The sequence below is a fragment of the Salmo trutta genome, chromosome 7 (genome assembly GCF_901001165.1).
Source record: "Salmo trutta chromosome 7, fSalTru1.1, whole genome shotgun sequence".
In the NCBI taxonomy this organism is placed as follows: Eukaryota; Metazoa; Chordata; class Actinopteri; order Salmoniformes; family Salmonidae; genus Salmo; species Salmo trutta.
Genome location: NC_042963.1, coordinates 49,004,340 through 49,022,481, shown reverse-complemented (window position 1 = coordinate 49,022,481; position 18,142 = coordinate 49,004,340). Strand labels below are relative to the sequence as shown.

The window sequence follows — 18,142 nt, the reverse complement described above, 5'->3', positions numbered from 1 at the left end:
AACAAAAAAAATTCGAGGGGGTACAAACATTGTCAGATTAATACTGCCATTGAGAAAATCTAAAACAACTCTAAAGATTATATATTTCAAGGACAGTCTCGCAAAAAGAAGCATTCTTGCGTTTTTACTACCCGCTATTCGAAACCCTCTGAACAAACTAAGGGAATCGTTTACAAACATTGGCACATTCTAAGATCCGATGACTGTATCGGTAATGTGTTTTTGGACCCTCCCCTGGTGGTATTCTCACCGGGAAGAAATCTCAGAGATCAATTGGTAAACTCTGATTTACCACCCCAAAATACCCCGCCACAACGTCCATTTGCGCCTCTACCGGATGGAAACTACAAGTGCAGTTATGTATCTTATCACTCGTCCTTGTGGTAAAAAAAACTACGTACCCAGTTATGGACCGCTTTTTGGAAGTGAACCACTCGATCTGTCCCTACGTTATATCGGCATTGAACACGTCACCATCCCTAGGAGAGGGGTTGACATCGACAATTTATTGTTAAACGAAAGGCTGCCTGGATCTTTAATTTAAAGAACCTTGCTCCCTTCGGTCTCAACGTAGACTTTGACCTGAAGCCATTCTTGTGATTATTGTAATTTTGCAATTCATTGAAAATGTTTGTAGGTCTATGCAGCCAAATTGTATCTATGATCGTATGCTATTAATTAATGTTTTTTATATGTTCTATTTATATCTGTAAATTAACCAATGATATCAACTGTAAATTAACCAATGATATCAAACCACGCCCGGCCATGATTACCGACACCTGTTTGTGTTCTTTGACATTATATTAACTAGTGACCCGCAGTGTTCGTCATTATATGACGACAGTTTGTCTGTCGAAATGTTGGTTATGAGGTTATTGCATCTGAGCTCCTAGTGTGCGGCTCCCCTTTTCTTTTTCAAGTGTTTTACTCCGCTAGCCAGCACCTCGCCTAAACAGGCGTGCGTTTCTCTCTCCTCCCTGCAGTCATGTGAAATCCATAGATTAGGGTCTAATGAATTTATTTCAACTGACTGATTTCCTTATATGATCTGTAACTCAGTAAAATCATTGACATTGTTGCACGTTGCGTTTATATTTTTGTTCAGTATACACAATGTATATTAATAAAGGTATTTCAGGATGTCATCAGGTTCAGGCCAAGATTTAATCCGAACATAGTTTTTAATGCTGCTGCGCTAGACAGCTGACAATTTGCCTGTTAAAGGCTACTTCCCTGCCCTTTGCAGAGTTCACATTCATGGTAAACGCTTTAAATGTCGGCTCAAGTGTAAATGACCTTTTCAAAGGCAAAATGTCCCCTATACCGCAGCTGCGCTATAGCATGGGTCGGATTGAATCCAAGTCTTAAAATTGTATTTTCAACATTTACAATAAAGGCAAATATACATATCGCAATTGTGTAGATCAATACAAAATCTGAGGTATTGCCTCAAATATCCATAAAGTACTGCAAAAGCACACTATTTTAAACAATCTAATAACTTAATTATTTTTCAATCCATACAATCTTCTAAAATTCGAGTACATCTCAAAGGCCAAAGGTTACCTGAAGATGTGGCATAAACATGCTGGAAAACATTTGTGATCAAATTGAAATTGACTGGCAGTATATTCAACTTCCCATAGATGTTTCTGTCTACAAATATTTCACTAAGCACTCCATCTTTGGTTTTGTACATCCTAAGTTGATGTAAAAGAATGGAAAACACAGTAGATTCAACAGTACAGCCTCCAAGCATGCTTTGTGACTACATGCAAGGGAAGATGAGGGCTGTATTCAAACAAGTGCAAGCATACAATACATTTAGAAACACTCTCAGCAGCCAAAGACAAATAGAAGCATGACACACATGAACGGCAACATTATGTGTAACGTGCCAAATTCTTGACAAAGGACAATGTTTTCTGATTCAGTTGTAGGCACATGCAACACAAACTATTTGACATACAAGTTACATGTTGCTTATACAAAAGGCAGTGTCATTTTAGAACAAGAGACGTTTGAGGTTGATTCATTCGTTGTAGCAGCAGTTTTTCTCTGTTGGGATGTGCTTAATTAGTTCATTGAGTAGCTGACATGGAATGTTTACATATGACTATGCAACAGTACACGCAAACAGATAGGGGTGGCAATATATCTTTCATCCACATGTTTCCTGTTGCAGATTTCTTGACAATGACATGCATCACAACAAACCTCATTATTCAAATCTATTTCGTAACAGTGTTGAGAAGTGACCTGTTTTCTGTGCTGGGAGGTACATGTCTATAACCATTCTCCTATTCAGTGGGCTCAGAATAGTTATTTTAACACATAAAGACTGGAGATTAAGCACAGTAGGCACCAAAACAGCCCTGTTTACTGTAAAATCGATCATAGCTCTACTGCTGTATTAAAGGGAGGGTCTTTTTCAGAAGACAACATGCACAATCTTGGACTTTGACTTTCAATTTCCCTTGGTGTAATCTATAGAAAAGTGTGCAAACGGTGAATAGAGCGAACAACAGATGACTACTGCAGAGTTGGTGAACTTTGTTACTGTCCAGGAATAGACATTAGCACTGGGTCTGGCCCAGTACAAGGCCTTTAGGAGGGAGTTTGAGCCCCAGGGAGTTGGTTCCTAGCGGGTCGATCATGTTCTTGTAGCGTTCTCCTCTGTGCTTTATCAGGAAGGGACCCCAGTCCGGCTGAGGGGAGCACACTAGCTTCAGACGCTGAAACATAGTTCAATTCATTACCATAACATGTCATAATACCAGGGTACACAGCAGGACAACATTAGAACACTGTTGTATAAAAAACATTGTCCCTTGAGCCAGATGTTCTGGAACATGTGTAGCAACATAGCATCAGAAGAATATTCCAATTATTTTCACTCTTTTGTAGGATGATCTTACCAAGCATCTCAATTTCATTATCAAGCTACATCAGGCATTATTAGGACACATTAAGCATTATTAGGCTACATTATTGGACCACTACATAACATGGAAGATGAGAGAGACAGTAAATGTCTTTAGTAGGGGGAGGGGGAGCTACAGTAAATGTCTTTAGCAGGGAGGGGGGAGCTACATTAAATGTATTTAGCAGGGAGGGGGCTACAGTAAATGTCTTTAGTGGGGGGAGTGGAGCTACAGTAAATGTATTTAGTGGGGGGAGGGGAGCTACAGTAAATGTCTTTAGTGGGGGGAGGGGGGAGCTATAGTCAATGTATTTAGTGGGGGAGGGGGAGCTACAGTAAATGTCTTTAGTGGGGGGAGGGGAGCTACAGTAAATGTCTTTAGCAGGGGGAGGGGGGAGCTACAGTAAATGTCTTTAGTGGGGGGAGGGGGGAGCTACAGTAAATGTCTTTAGTGGGGGAGGGGGAGCTACAGTAAATGTCTTTAGTGGGGGGAGGGGAGCTACAGTAAATGTCTTTAGCAGGGGGAGGGGGGAGCTACAGTAAATGTCTTTAGTGGGGGAGGGGGGAGCTACAGTAAATGTCTTTAGTAGGGGGAGGGGGAGCTACAGTAAATGTCTTTAGCAGGGAGGGGGGAGCTACATTAAATGTATTTAGCAGGGAGGGGGCTACAGTAAATGTCTTTAGTGGGGGGAGTGTACTACAGTAAATGTATTTAGTGGGGGGAGGGGAGCTACAGTAAATGTCTTTAGTGGGGGGAGGGGGGAGCTAAAGTAAATGTGTTTAGTGGGGGAGGGGGAGCTACAGTAAATTTCTTTAGTGGGGGGAGGGGGGAGCTAAAGTAAATGTGTTTAGTGGGGGAGGGGGCTACAGTAAATGTCTTTAGCAGGGGGAGGGGGGAGCTACAGTAAATGTCTTTAGTGGGGGAGGGGGGAGCTACAGTAAATGTCTTTAGTGGGGGGAGGGGAGCTACAGTAAATGTCTTTAGTGGGGGGAGGGGAGCTACAGTAAATGTCTTTAGCAGGGGGAGGGGGGAGCTACAGTAAATGTCTTTAGTGGGGGGAGGGGAGCTACAGTAAATGTCTTTAGTGGGGGGAGGGGAGCTACAGTAAATGTCTTTAGCAGGGGGAGGGGGGAGCTACAGTAAATGTCTTTAGTGGGGGGAGGGGAGCTACAGTAAATGTCTTTAGCAGGGGGAGGGGAGCTACAGTAAATGTCTTTAGTGGGGGGAGAGGGGAGCTACAGTAAATGTATTTAGTGGGGGAGGGGAGCTACAGTAAATGTATTTAGTGGGGGAGGGGAGCTACAGTAAATGTCTTTAGTGGGGGGAGGGGAGCTACAGTAAATGTCTTTAGTGGGGGGAGGGGAGCTACAGTAAATGTCTTTAGTGGGGGAGGGGGAGCTACAGTAAATGTCTTTAGCGGGGGGAGAGGGGAGCTACAGTAAATGTCTTTAGTGGGGGGAGGGGAGCTACAGTAAATGTCTTTAGCAGGGGGAGGGGAGCTACAGTAAATGTCTTTAGTGGGGGGAGAGGGGAGCTACAGTAAATGTCTTTAGCGGGGGGAGGGGAGCTACAGTAAATGTCTTTAGCAGGGGGAGGGGAGCTACAGTAAATGTCTTTAGTGGGGGGAGAGGAGCTACAGTAAATGTCTTTAGTGGGGGGAGGGGAGCTACAGTAAATGTCTTTAGCGGGGGGGGGGGGGAGCTACAGTAAATGTCTTTAGCGGGGGGAGAGGGGAGCTACAGTAAATGTCTTTAGTGGGGGGAGAGGGGAGCTACAGTAAATGTCTTTAGCGGGGGGAGGGGAGCTACAGTAAATGTCTTTAGTGGGGGAGGGGGGAGCTACAGTAAATGTCTTTAGTGGGGGAGGGGAGCTACAGTAAATGTCTTTAGTGGGGGGAGGGGAGCTACAGTAAATGTCTTTAGTGGGGGAGGGGGAGCTACAGTAAATGTCTTTAGCGGGGGGAGGGGGAGCTACAGTAAATGTCTTTAGCGGGGGGAGAGGGGAGCTACAGTAAATGTCTTTAGTGGGGGGAGAGGGGAGCTACAGTAAATGTATTTAGTGGGGGAGGGGAGCTACAGTAAATGTATTTAGTGGGGGAGGGGAGCTACAGTAAATGTATTTAGTGGGGGAGGGGAGCTACAGTAAATGTATTTAGTGGGGGAGGGGAGCTACAGTAAATGTCTTTAGTGGGGGGAGGGGAGCTACAGTAAATGTCTTTAGTGGGGGGAGGGGAGCTACAGTAAATGTCTTTAGTGGGGGAGGGGGAGCTACAGTAAATGTCTTTAGCGGGGGGAGAGGGGAGCTACAGTAAATGTCTTTAGTGGGGGGAGGGGAGCTACAGTAAATGTCTTTAGCAGGGGGAGGGGAGCTACAGTAAATGTCTTTAGTGGGGGGAGAGGGGAGCTACAGTAAATGTCTTTAGCGGGGGGAGGGGAGCTACAGTAAATGTCTTTAGCAGGGGGAGGGGAGCTACAGTAAATGTCTTTAGTGGGGGGAGAGGAGCTACAGTAAATGTCTTTAGTGGGGGGAGGGGAGCTACAGTAAATGTCTTTAGCGGGGGGAGGGGGGAGCTACAGTAAATGTCTTTAGCGGGGGGAGAGGGGAGCTACAGTAAATGTCTTTAGTGGGGGGAGAGGGGAGCTACAGTAAATGTCTTTAGCGGGGGGAGGGGAGCTACAGTAAATGTCTTTAGTGGGGGGGGGGGGAGCTACAGTAAATGTCTTTAGTGGGGGAGGGGAGCTACAGTAAATGTCTTTAGTGGGGGGAGGGGAGCTACAGTAAATGTCTTTAGTGGGGGAGGGGGAGCTACAGTAAATGTCTTTAGCGGGGGGAGGGGGGAGCTACAGTAAATGTCTTTAGCGGGGGGAGAGGGGAGCTACAGTAAATGTCTTTAGTGGGGGGAGAGGGGAGCTACAGTAAATGTCTTTAGCGGGGGGAGGGGAGCTACAGTAAATGTCTTTAGCGGGGGGAGGGGGGAGCTACAGTAAATGTCTTTAGCGGGGGGAGAGGGGAGCTACAGTAAATGTCTTTAGCGGGGAGAGGTGAGCTACAGTAAATGTCTTTAGCGGGGAGAGGTGAGCTACAGTAAATGTCTTTAGCGGGGGGAGGGGAGCTACAGTAAATGTCTTTAGCGGGGGGATAGCTACAGTAAATGTCTTTAGCGGGGGGAGAGGTGAGCTACAGTAAATGTCTTTAGCGGGGGGATAGCTACAGTAAATGTCTTTAGCAGGGGGAGGGGAGCTACAGTAAATGTATTTAGTGGGGGAGGGGAGCTACAGTAAATGTATTTAGTGGGGGAGGGGAGCTACAGTAAATGTATTTAGTGGGGGAGGGGAGCTACAGTAAATGTCTTTAGTGGGGGGAGGGGAGCTACAGTAAATGTCTTTAGTGGGGGGAGGGGAGCTACAGTAAATGTCTTTAGTGGGGGAGGGGGAGCTACAGTAAATGTCTTTAGCGGGGGGAGAGGGGAGCTACAGTAAATGTCTTTAGTGGGGGGAGGGGAGCTACAGTAAATGTCTTTAGCAGGGGGAGGGGAGCTACAGTAAATGTCTTTAGTGGGGGGAGAGGGGAGCTACAGTAAATGTCTTTAGCGGGGGGAGGGGAGCTACAGTAAATGTCTTTAGCAGGGGGAGGGGAGCTACAGTAAATGTCTTTAGTGGGGGGAGAGGAGCTACAGTAAATGTCTTTAGTGGGGGGAGGGGAGCTACAGTAAATGTCTTTAGCGGGGGGGGGGGGGAGCTACAGTAAATGTCTTTAGCGGGGGGAGAGGGGAGCTACAGTAAATGTCTTTAGTGGGGGGAGAGGGGAGCTACAGTAAATGTCTTTAGCGGGGGGAGGGGAGCTACAGTAAATGTCTTTAGTGGGGGAGGGGGGAGCTACAGTAAATGTCTTTAGTGGGGGAGGGGAGCTACAGTAAATGTCTTTAGTGGGGGGAGGGGAGCTACAGTAAATGTCTTTAGTGGGGGAGGGGGAGCTACAGTAAATGTCTTTAGCGGGGGGAGGGGGGAGCTACAGTAAATGTCTTTAGCGGGGGGAGAGGGGAGCTACAGTAAATGTCTTTAGTGGGGGGAGAGGGGAGCTACAGTAAATGTCTTTAGCGGGGGGAGGGGAGCTACAGTAAATGTCTTTAGCGGGGGGAGGGGGGAGCTACAGTAAATGTCTTTAGCGGGGGGAGAGGGGAGCTACAGTAAATGTCTTTAGCGGGGAGAGGTGAGCTACAGTAAATGTCTTTAGCGGGGAGAGGTGAGCTACAGTAAATGTCTTTAGCGGGGGGAGGGGAGCTACAGTAAATGTCTTTAGCGGGGGGATAGCTACAGTAAATGTCTTTAGCGGGGGGAGAGGTGAGCTACAGTAAATGTCTTTAGCGGGGGGATAGCTACAGTAAATGTCTTTAGCAGGGGGATAGCTACAGTAAATGTCTTTAGCAGGGGGATAGCTACAGTAAATGTCTTTAGCAGGGGGAGGGGAGCTACAGTAAATGTCTTTAGCAGGGGGAGGGGAGCTACAGTAAATGTCTTTAGCGGGGGGATAGCTACAGTAAATCATCTCATACCTGGATGAAGCTGCCGGGGGCCAGGTGCATCTTGATGCCAAACATGATGGGGATCCAGATAACAGAAGACATCACCATGATCCAGCCCATCACCATGGACCAGGTGGGGTAGGTGTAGGTCTCATAGGTCATCACCTTCCAGTGGTACAGACTCAGACCCAGGATAAACTGTAGTGCAGGCAGAAGACAGGGACAACCAAGACATTAAAGGCTACTGAGCATTAGGTGAACTATAGAAATATAATTATTAGAAGGGATAAAGCCCCTGCGTTTGGCTAGAACAGGGTGCACGTTTTTGGTCTTGGGGCCCACCCTGGGAGCACGTTTTGGTTTTTACCCTAGCACTACACAGATGATTCAATAATCAAAGCTTGATGATGAGTTGGTTATTTGAATCAGCTGTGTAGTGCTAGGGAAAAAAACAAAATGTTCACCCAGGGAGGGCCCCAGGACCGAGTTTGGGAAACCCTGGACTAGAACACTCATGCAAACACTCAATATGACTGACATGGTATAGTGATGCACAATGCCCATGTAATTAGATTTTTATGCAGTTAACACCGTTTCTTATGCTGAAAGCAACATGTTCTATATAAAATCACACAGAGCAACATGGGAATACAGAATATATTTAATCTTGGCCTGGGGATGGTAGCACCTACTGTGAGAATGGAGGGGGTCACAAAGGCCCAGCAGACCCTCCAGAACATGTTTGGCTGGAACCCGATCATCATTTCAATGTCTTCACAGAACCTCTTCAGACCTAGAACACAACAACCAGTTAGTTTGAGTCCTTTCACACACAGTACCAAGGTTGATAATGTTACTCAACCACAATTAGTAAAGCATATCTTGAAAACATTTACAGGAAGGCCTATGCCAAATGAGGTCTTTGTCGAATAAGGTATCTTTCGAATACGGTCTGAAAAAACTGTACAAACACTGGACCAATGCCTGTCAAGGCTATACATGACTCACCATAAATGTATGAAACTCCCACAAGTTCAAAGATGGCGATGATGATCAGAGAGTATGAGGCTGCATATATGTCCACCAGCTGAAGCACATACATTCCATTCTGCCAGGATGGGATACAAGACCCATCAGAGCACTGAAAACGTAGCAGTCCTCTATACAGCCTCACTGACTCTCAATGTCATTCTATTAGTTTGACTGTGTATCCTTAGTGTTTGAGACGTGCCACTCAGACACCTAAACTGTATAATACATTTGCGGTATTGACAAAATGACTAGGGCCGGGATCTAGTTGTTGCAGAGCAGCGCACTACACAGCGCCTTCTCAAGGCATTCACCATTTATGGTAAACGCTACAGATGCATGTTGAGGATCAGATTAGGCCTTACCTCTGTGATCATGGGGTACCCCAGGATGTAGAAAGAGGTGCAGCACCCCAGGGTGAAGAGGGCCTTGTACTTCCTCAGATATCTGGGGAACTCATCTGACACAGACGTCACTATGGTCTCAATGGTGGCAAACTGAGACAGGGACAGTAGATACTTAGTTAATACAATAGATTCCGTCAAGCAACAGAAAGCAAAATGACAATCTTGGTACTACACATACTTACAATGAACCACTAAGACTTTGCGGAGGTCTTATCAACCACTAAGACCTTGTGGAGGTCTTATCAACCACTAAGACCTTGCGGAGGTCTTATCAACCACTAAGATCTTGCGGAGGTCTTATCAACCACTAAGATCTTGCGGAGGTCTTATCAACCACTAAGATCTTGCGGAGGTCTTATCAACCACTAAGACCTTGCGGAGGTCTTATCAACCACTAAGACCTTGCGGAGGTCTAATCAACCACTAAGACCTTGCGGAGGTCTAATCAACCACTAAGACCCTGCGGAGGTCTTATCAACCACTAAGACCTTGTGGAGGTCTAATCAACCACTAAGACCTTATGGAGGTCTTATCAACCACTAAGACCTTGCGGAGGTCTTATCAACCACTAAGATCTTGCGGAGGTCTTATCAACCACTAAGACCTTGCGGAGGTCTTATCAACCACTAAGACCTTGCGGAGGTCTTATCAACCACTAAGACCTTGCGGAGGTCTTATCAACCACTAAGACCTTGCGGAGGTCTTATCAACCACTAAGACCTTGCGGAGGTCTTATCAACCACTAAGACCTTGCGGAGGTCTTATCAACCACTAAGACCTTGTGGAGGTCTTATGAATCATTAGGGCGGTGCACAATTGGCCCAGCATCGTCTGGGTTAGGGGAGGGTTTGGTCGGGATAGGCCATCATTTTAAAATAAAAATTAGTTCTTAACTGACTTGCCTAGTTAAATAAAGATAAAATAAAAATAAAAGACCACCAAATAATTAAATACAAACACTTACATCCACACAGAACAGAAAGCAGAACAATAGTTACCATGGTATCCAATCCCAGGGTGAGTAGCATGAGGAAGAAGATGATGGCCCAGAAAGGAGAGAGAGGAAGTCTGGTGATGGCCTCTGGATACACTACGAAGGCTATGCCAGGACCTGCAGAATCACAACAAGACAATAGAACTGTCTGGTTACACTAATGTTACTTCAAAAAGTTATTTCAATAGAATAGAATAACGTTTTTCTTTACCCCCATCAGCCACCTGTTCGATGGGCACTTTCAGCTCATGAGCCATAAACCCGATGACAGAGAAGATGACAAACCCTGCAAAGATGCTGGTGGCACTGTTGGTGCAGGTCACAATGATGGTGTCCCTAAAAGATCAAAGACAGTCTGAAACTGTCTGAAAGAAGTTGTTGCATCTACAGTATAGTTTGCCTGTAGGGCATGTTTCCTGGACCCTTAGACTAGTCCTGGAGTAAGAAGCATACTCAATAGACAATCTGTGTCCGGGAAACCGTCCCATAAGGTTTAACCCTGCTCACCTGTAGCAGTTGTTATGGAACTTGTTGTAGGAGGACAGCGTGATAAGTCCACCCCAGGCTGCTGACAAGGAGAAGAAGATCTGGGTTGCAGCATCCTTCCACACCTTGGCATCGTAGAGTTTCTCCCACCTGGGAGTGATGAAGTAGAGGATGCCATCCCCAGCTCCAGGTAGAGTAACTCCTCTGACCAGCAGAATCACCAGCACCACGTAGGGAAACGTAGCTGTGAAATACACCACCTATAGAATAGAACAGAATCCACAGAATCCAATCCAATAAAATAGAATAGAAAAACTTTAATAATCCTTTAATCCTATTGTCAATCAGTGCAGCAACGTAGACACAAAGACAGCAATCCAAAAACAGACACCAATAACCACAACATATCTCTCTTAAGAAAAGCCTCAAAAGGATCATTTAAGTATGTTGGCTGGAAAGTGACAGTGATCACCTTCCCAGATGATTTGATTCCTTTAGCCAGTGAGGCGTAGACAATAACCCAGGCCAAGAGGAGACAGAGGGCCAGAGGCCAGCGGATTTCCCCTGGGTATTCTATTCCTTTGGAGATGTTCAATACATTATATCTGCATGGAGAGAGGGAGTGGGAGACATCAGGCTACAACGCAATGTCTTCAAATCAATAAGATATTATTTTCACTGAAAGATCTAACTTCAGTCACACACACACACACACACACACACACACACACACACACACACACACACACACACACACACACACACACACACACACACACACACACACACACACACACACACACACACACACACACACACACACACACAGCAGACATATATCTGGATATCATAAGGTGAATGCACCAATTTGTAAGTCGCTCTGGATAAGAGCGTCTGCTAAATGACTTAAATGTAATGTAAATGTAAATATATAATTGTATTTTATTACATAGCCTAACATAATAAACAATACTTACTTAAAATACTCTTCACTTGGGCTGACATAGGTTTTGCTGATCTCAGATGTGATGTTAGTGAGTTTGCTCAGATTCCCAATGACTTCAGCAGACAAACATAGTGTAGTATTCCTTATAGAGGTGGCGTTCCCATCCCGCAAAATGCATGAATCTGACAGGAGAACAAAAGAAAGTGGGTGGTGCAATGCAGGGGCGGAAATCCCGGGGGGGACGGGGGACACATAACCCCCCCCCATCCTGGGAAAAATATGATTTGTCCCCTCCAATATATCACTGAAACATAACTATGTAATTTAAATAATATTAATAATACGCAATGAAAGCAATTGTGCTGATTATAGACACTTAATAGCGCGTTTTTACGTTTCAAAAGATTGCGACCCCCCCACCCTTCGCCTCACAATGGTTTGATCCACTGCCAGTTCCTTAGTTGGCAAGGTAACAGAGGGGTCGTGTCTACTGTCTGAAAGGCACTCAATGAACGTAACTGACGTGAGGTTAATCCAGTCAATCGCGCACACACACTAGCTGAACATGCAGAGCTAGCGCGCAAATATTAACTATTAAGCTAGCTAGTACCTATTCCATTTATGTGGCCTCGTCAAAGATGGAATCTTTGCTATCGTCAATTTATTCCAAGATCAGCATGCAGATGATGTAAGTTAGGGCTTCAAAGTCCCTGTGATAAGGTTAGCGATAAACTGAAGTCCAAACTGAACAGAACTACACTCTCTTCTACCATTGTCTTAAATATATTTAATGGTCTCGTTGCAAAAGCTAAATTGTCGCAAGGGAACTTTTATTTATTTATTTTATTTCACCTTTATTTAACTCGGGTAGCAAAGATTATAGCAAACACCACTGAAACGGAATTGGTGCTCGCTAGCTTTGCAAATTCAGCTATTGTTGGAAGCCAGCCAATATGAAACAAACTATTAAAATTACAAAAGGTTGCAGCATATGTTGTGTAAATGATGAACTCATACAGCTGTCAATTCTTGTCATTTTAATCCGTTTCACATTTGCTAGCTACCTTTTAGATCGAAGCCCAAATAGAATGATAAAAGATAAGATGATAGAAGCCCATCTCCTACTGTAAATAACCTACACACTGTGTGTGTGTGTAGCCAGCCAGCCAGGTACAAAAATGGCAGAAAAATAAAAGACGGACATCAGAGTATTTTTCAGTACACCAAAATGCAAAGTAAGAACCCTAGTAGCCTAATATCTCAAAGACTAGTTGATAAAATGTTCATAAGAAAGAAATGAAATTCTAATGGAAATGTTTCACAATGATGTCATTAGGCAGAGCAGGCAACAGATGGCACACAGACAGCAGAGTTGGGGACAGATATGCAGGGACAGACTGGCAGAGACAGGGAGTCTCAGGTAAGTTTGTTGAGTCTTTGTTTGGCAACATTATGAAAGGTTCTCAATTTTTTTTACTTGTAAAATAGGAACATAATTGGAAAATGCCATGGATACCCCCACTCTCAACTTAAACTGGTGACTGAACTAAGATTTGTTAAAGGCAATGGTATTGCTGTTGTGATTAGTTGTGTAGTTTTGGGTACCGGTAGTTAGGAGTACGGCAAACACCTTATTTCTTTGGTTCCTCAATATACATTTACCATATTACAATGTAGGCTATGTGTTACAGCACTACTTTTGGTGTCCCCCTCAGGAATTGCTCTTGAGAAAATTTCATGTAATTGTCCCCTCCAAAGATGATATCAGATTTTCGCCCCTGGTAGCATGTGTGAGTAGTTAAGTTCTGTGGTGGCTAAAATTGAGGGGGTATGAATAAATCCACTATGCAGCGCAAGAAGAACAGATGGACGCTAGAGGGCGTCACAGTAGCCTGCCCTCCAGCAAGAATTGTGTCTAGTAAGCGTTTGTACAGTACCTGACATTAATGCTTTGCCATAGTATTCGATTGTGGCCTATTTATATGACTTACAATCCAAATACAATGTATTTTGATTTTATATCCCTGAATAAATGAAATACACAGTACTTTCCCACAATAAACATTTCTAACAACAATTAATCCTTGCATTCCAAATTGGAAGGTGTTCTGCCTTCTGAATACTTACCAAGAAGAAGCATGTCTTTGTCCTTGCAATCTTGAGTGTTCCATTTATTCTTACAGTTCGCCCAGGGGAGTGAGCCCTTCAACGAAGCGAACAGGTAGTACAATGTCCAGCACATTACTATGTTATAGTATATGGCTATCAAGACTGATATTATCAACATGGCAATCCCGCAACCTAAAATAACGAATGAGACGAAATATAGAAATTACTCTTTTGCACCTGAAATGTATAGGTTATAATAAAAAATAAAAAATAGACTATACTTACGTACTGTTCAAGTATGATCGCTGTTGTTTGGCTTACCTTGAAGAGCAGGGATTGCTTTCCATACGGACACGGGTCCTTGGCTTGCAAACTGCCCCAAGGACACCTCCAATAAGAACATGGGGATTCCAGCAAGGCCCAACATGATTAGATAAGGAATCAAGAAAGCACCTACAGGAAGAAAGTGGAAACGGAGTTGAATGTCAGGCAGCTCAATCCGATTACAGTTTTGCATGAAACAGGCTGAATGTTGAAATTATTGGACAAGAAATATGTAATTTCACAACATATAAATGTAAATTGTAGATGAATCACAATTATTATTCGTTTTATTTAATAATATAAACTGCATTAGTATCAATATTAAACGAATCACATAATTATTATTGTAATTATTATTCTTGTATGTAAATTGTTAATTTATTATTATTTAATTTATTAAAATAGTCTATTGAAATAATAGTCAAACGCTAAAACGAATAAAGTCTCCAAAATAAATAAACAGATAGGGATTGAATTATTTTTATATATTCTGTTTTCTTTGCTGCGATAAGCAGGTGCAGTTGATGATGAAGTGTGCAAACGAATAAGATAGTTTTGCAACATAAATGTGTCCTTTACCTCCTCCATTTTTGAAGGCTAGGTATGGGAATCTCCAGACATTCCCCAAACCAACAGCATATCCGACCATAGAGAGAATGAAGTCCATTTTATTGGACCAGTTTCCCCTCGCTTTATTCTCATCTCCTCCTTCATCATCATCATCCTGAAGGAAACAATTAACGTTTAACGGTTATTTAAAAACACAAATATAAATGATTGATGTCGAAAAGTGTTTAATTATCACCGATCAATTTAATCTATTCCTGCACATTTCACCGTTTTTGTATTTATAAATGTAGGACTATTCATTCTAATGATTCTGTTTCGATTAGGCTACAATCATGATGCTTTCCATCACTTCCACACGAAGGGCGCTATTTGGTTTGATATGTCCCCAGGGAATAGAACAATGGAGAGGGCCTGCAGCGCTACAAATTACTCCGCAACACCCTGCTCTGCGGTAAGTAATGCATTGGGAAAGAACACCAGCAAAATGCTCTCAGGAAAGTGAAATTCGTTTAGGCAGCACACCAGTTTACACTTGTCAGATGAAATCAGCCACTGGCTATGTTCTGGGCATGCTTTTTAGTCGCGTAATGCCTGAGTAATAGAATAACGGACTCTTACCCCGTCCCCGGTCACTGTGCCAGGTAGAACCGAAATGTTTCCATCTGTCCCCAGTATCACAGTGGTGGGACTAATCGCCGTCCCCGTGCCATTTTGCTCTACTGGGCTCGTTGTAACACGTTGATTGGGACAGGAAGCTGTGCCATGACAGTGTATCGTCAAATGATCCACAGAGGCACATTCGGCTCCATCAATGTCGGTATTATGCGTTGCAGGTGCATCGGTTTTAAACGTTCCATTTCTTGTGTTAGGCCTATCCACCGGTTGAGAAAAAGTTTGTTCCTCGGTTTTTGAGGGATGCTGCCAGTTTGAAGAGGGTAGATCTGGGACATTCTCTTGTTTGTTTATTGCTACTCCTACCGCTCCATTATCTGATTGTGGTAACGACTCCTGAGTGGAAGGATCAGATACCTGCCGGTTGTTCATCTCTTCAGACCAATCCTACAAAAGGTGAAATTAACATTCGTTAGAATATAGGCATATACATACAACTGTACAAAATAAATGGTAAAATAGACTGGAAAATCAAGTGGCTTAATTGGTGGCTATTCACATATTGGATAACACATATACAGTTAGGCCTAGTGCATGTGTTTATTATTTAAATACTATTATTGTATATTTGTGGCAATTCCTTGGTGGGGCATTGGTCGACTCTGGATTGGTTGTGTATTCATTATTGCAGAGATTCTTTAATTTTACGGCTCATTTGCTCTCGGTCATTCCGTGCAGCAGCAGCGGCCCCTCTCTCTGATTGAACAGGCAGTAGACAAGCTGTTGAGCCCCCTCTCCCCAGTCCCTGCCCAGCAGGCATTCTCCACGGAAGTAAAACGTAAACACACCAAACAGATAAAATGATTACCCGCGTAGAACCAATAATCGTTATTGTTTTAAAATTGAGATACATAAAGCTACTTTGCCAAAGTAAAAACACACAAACACAGGCACGTATGCTATAAAAATGACTAAGCTAATGACAATAGAAGAGAATCTTGCAAAAGATGAAAAAATATGCTAGAATAAGATTAGCCAAATAAAATGACAGATTAAACTGAACAGAACAAGTGGAGTAAGGAATGTTTCGCTGCCTGGAGTAGAGAGGGAATGAGCAATAAACAGACGCATTATAGTTTCAGCACAATGCATTTCAGCACCATGGACGGCGACAGTGGGTCGACTACTGTACACTCTACAGTAGTCCACTGTGTTGACTGAATAAGTGCCACTTGTGATTTTTCATTCATTTTAGTCTAAAATAACTGTAAGTAGCCACAATCATTGTTTAGGCTAGGAATTGAGGATCAATGAACGCATCTCACCATGTTTGTAGTAAATTCCAGGACAGCCGGAAGCTGAGAAGAGAAGTCAGGACTGCAGCGAGATTGAAAGAAACTGCAAACGCAAAGCTCTGTCGGTGGGAGTTTCTTTAGCCTACGTCAGAGTATTGAAAGGTGCCCTTCGAGGAACGTTTTACTGCTAATATATATTCAATGCATCTTCAGTTGGAGATTCACAATTCTTCCAGGAACAACTATGCATGCCTACTGCAGTGTGAACGCTTTGTCACTCGTCGTTCGCTGCCAGCTCTGGTGTTTGGCTGGACAAATTAATGGACAAAGAATACACGAGGGAATACACAAAACAATAAAAACCGACATGAATCTCGTTACATAAAGAGAAATGCGACCTAACCATGGACGTCACAGGTTCGTTTCAGGGCAATGACCTCAATAATTGAATTATATTGAAATACAATTATAATTCTTTTATAGTTTCCATATTATGATTAGTAAACCTACAATGTCAGAGTGCATCCAGATCTGACATTTTTCTGTTTTCGTCATCACCTATGCCAGGTAGCGATACAGCACATTTGAGCCATTCAGCAGGAATGAACGCCTCGCATCGCGAGCCAAGCTGAACATCTGTGCTTGGCAGTGATACGCTCTTCCACATTTAACTGCCCAATACGGGTTTAATTACTTTCTCAACCGAGATGAATTGTAATTGATTTATTTCTACATCTCTTTTCGTCTCCCTTTACACCATACTTTGTTTCTCAGACCAAGACCATTCTAAGAAGAAATACATTGTTGTAAAAAATCATTGTTATCACATTTTTATCGAGTGGATCGGAAATATTTGCTATTGGATATGGTGCTTATCATATTTGCTAATAACAAACAGGAAAACATGTTCAGTGAAAAATAATGACTATTTATTGCATTTAATTAATCAATATAGGCCTATATAAAACACATCTGACTTAACGAAAGGTAAAGTAATTATGGCTGAAATGAATCATCAGCCCCATAATAACTTCATACTCATTAATAATATTTTATTATTTCAGTAAATATATTTGAATGTGTATCTGGAGGTGAGAGTTTGTGTGTGTTATTTCCTAACAGCTTCTGTTGATCTATGTGTTGAGGCTGCTTGTAGGGGCCAATGATGCAGAACTAATAGCTTTTAGTCCTGAAACAGCTTCCTGCTCCCAACAGCAGAGAAAAACCCAAAGCTCTGGGCCCAGTTCGTTGGGTGTTTGCGTGTGTGTGCGTGTGCGTGTGCGTGTGTGTGCGTGTGTGTGTGCGTGTGTATCAGGGGATAGTCCTTTAATGAACTCTGGCATCTCACTAAAGGACTCCTCAAGATGCCATCTATCTCCTAAACAAACTGTTTGCAGCCAAGAGGCAGAAGAGCTCCCGAGTGGCGCAGCGGTCTAAGGCACTTTATCTCAGTGCTAGAGGCGTAACTACAGACCCTGGTTTGATTCCAGGCTGTATCACAACTGGTCGTGATTGGGAGTCCCAATTGGCCCAGTGTCGTCTGGGTTTAGCCAGAGTAGGCCGTCACTGTAAATAAGAATTTGTTTCTTAACTGACTTGCCTGGTAAAATAAAGAAGAGGGGGAGGGAGAGAGACAAAACAGTGTTATCTCTCCCTAGGCAGGGTGAAATAGATACTTATCAGGACCAACCTCAAAAGGTACAGGGAGTAATTAATCAGCTTTCCTTTAGTGGTATCATGTGGGAACAGCGTGTCTGATACACGTCAGTAGCATGTCTTAGGAACAGCCAGATAATGGGGTTTAGTGAAACGTGAGCTCCTCACACTCACCAGAATAAGGCACAGGGATGGTTGGCTTACTAAACTACTCTAGAATGGCGGCACATGTATAAGGTCCACAACCCTAACCCTAGCTTCAATC

General features: G+C 43.5%; 1 protein-coding gene across 1 annotated transcript; it reads right to left on the bottom strand.

Annotated features, from left to right (window-relative positions):
• Positions 1 to 1,253: 1,253 nt before the first annotated feature.
• LOC115197587 (sodium- and chloride-dependent glycine transporter 2-like) lies at positions 1,254 to 16,504 on the bottom strand. Its single transcript, XM_029759246.1, has 15 exons — positions 16,252 to 16,504; positions 14,933 to 15,373; positions 14,324 to 14,468; positions 13,742 to 13,873; positions 13,439 to 13,612; positions 11,343 to 11,493; positions 10,838 to 10,970; positions 10,387 to 10,625; positions 10,091 to 10,215; positions 9,884 to 9,996; positions 8,844 to 8,975; positions 8,458 to 8,557; positions 8,142 to 8,242; positions 7,480 to 7,647; positions 1,254 to 2,738 (listed from the first exon to the last, which is right to left on the bottom strand). The coding sequence occupies exons 1-15, from the start codon at positions 16,252 to 16,254 to the stop codon at positions 2,580 to 2,582; spliced, it is 2,316 nt and encodes a 771-aa protein (XP_029615106.1). The 5' UTR covers positions 16,255 to 16,504; the 3' UTR covers positions 1,254 to 2,579.
• Positions 16,505 to 18,142: the final 1,638 nt, after the last annotated feature.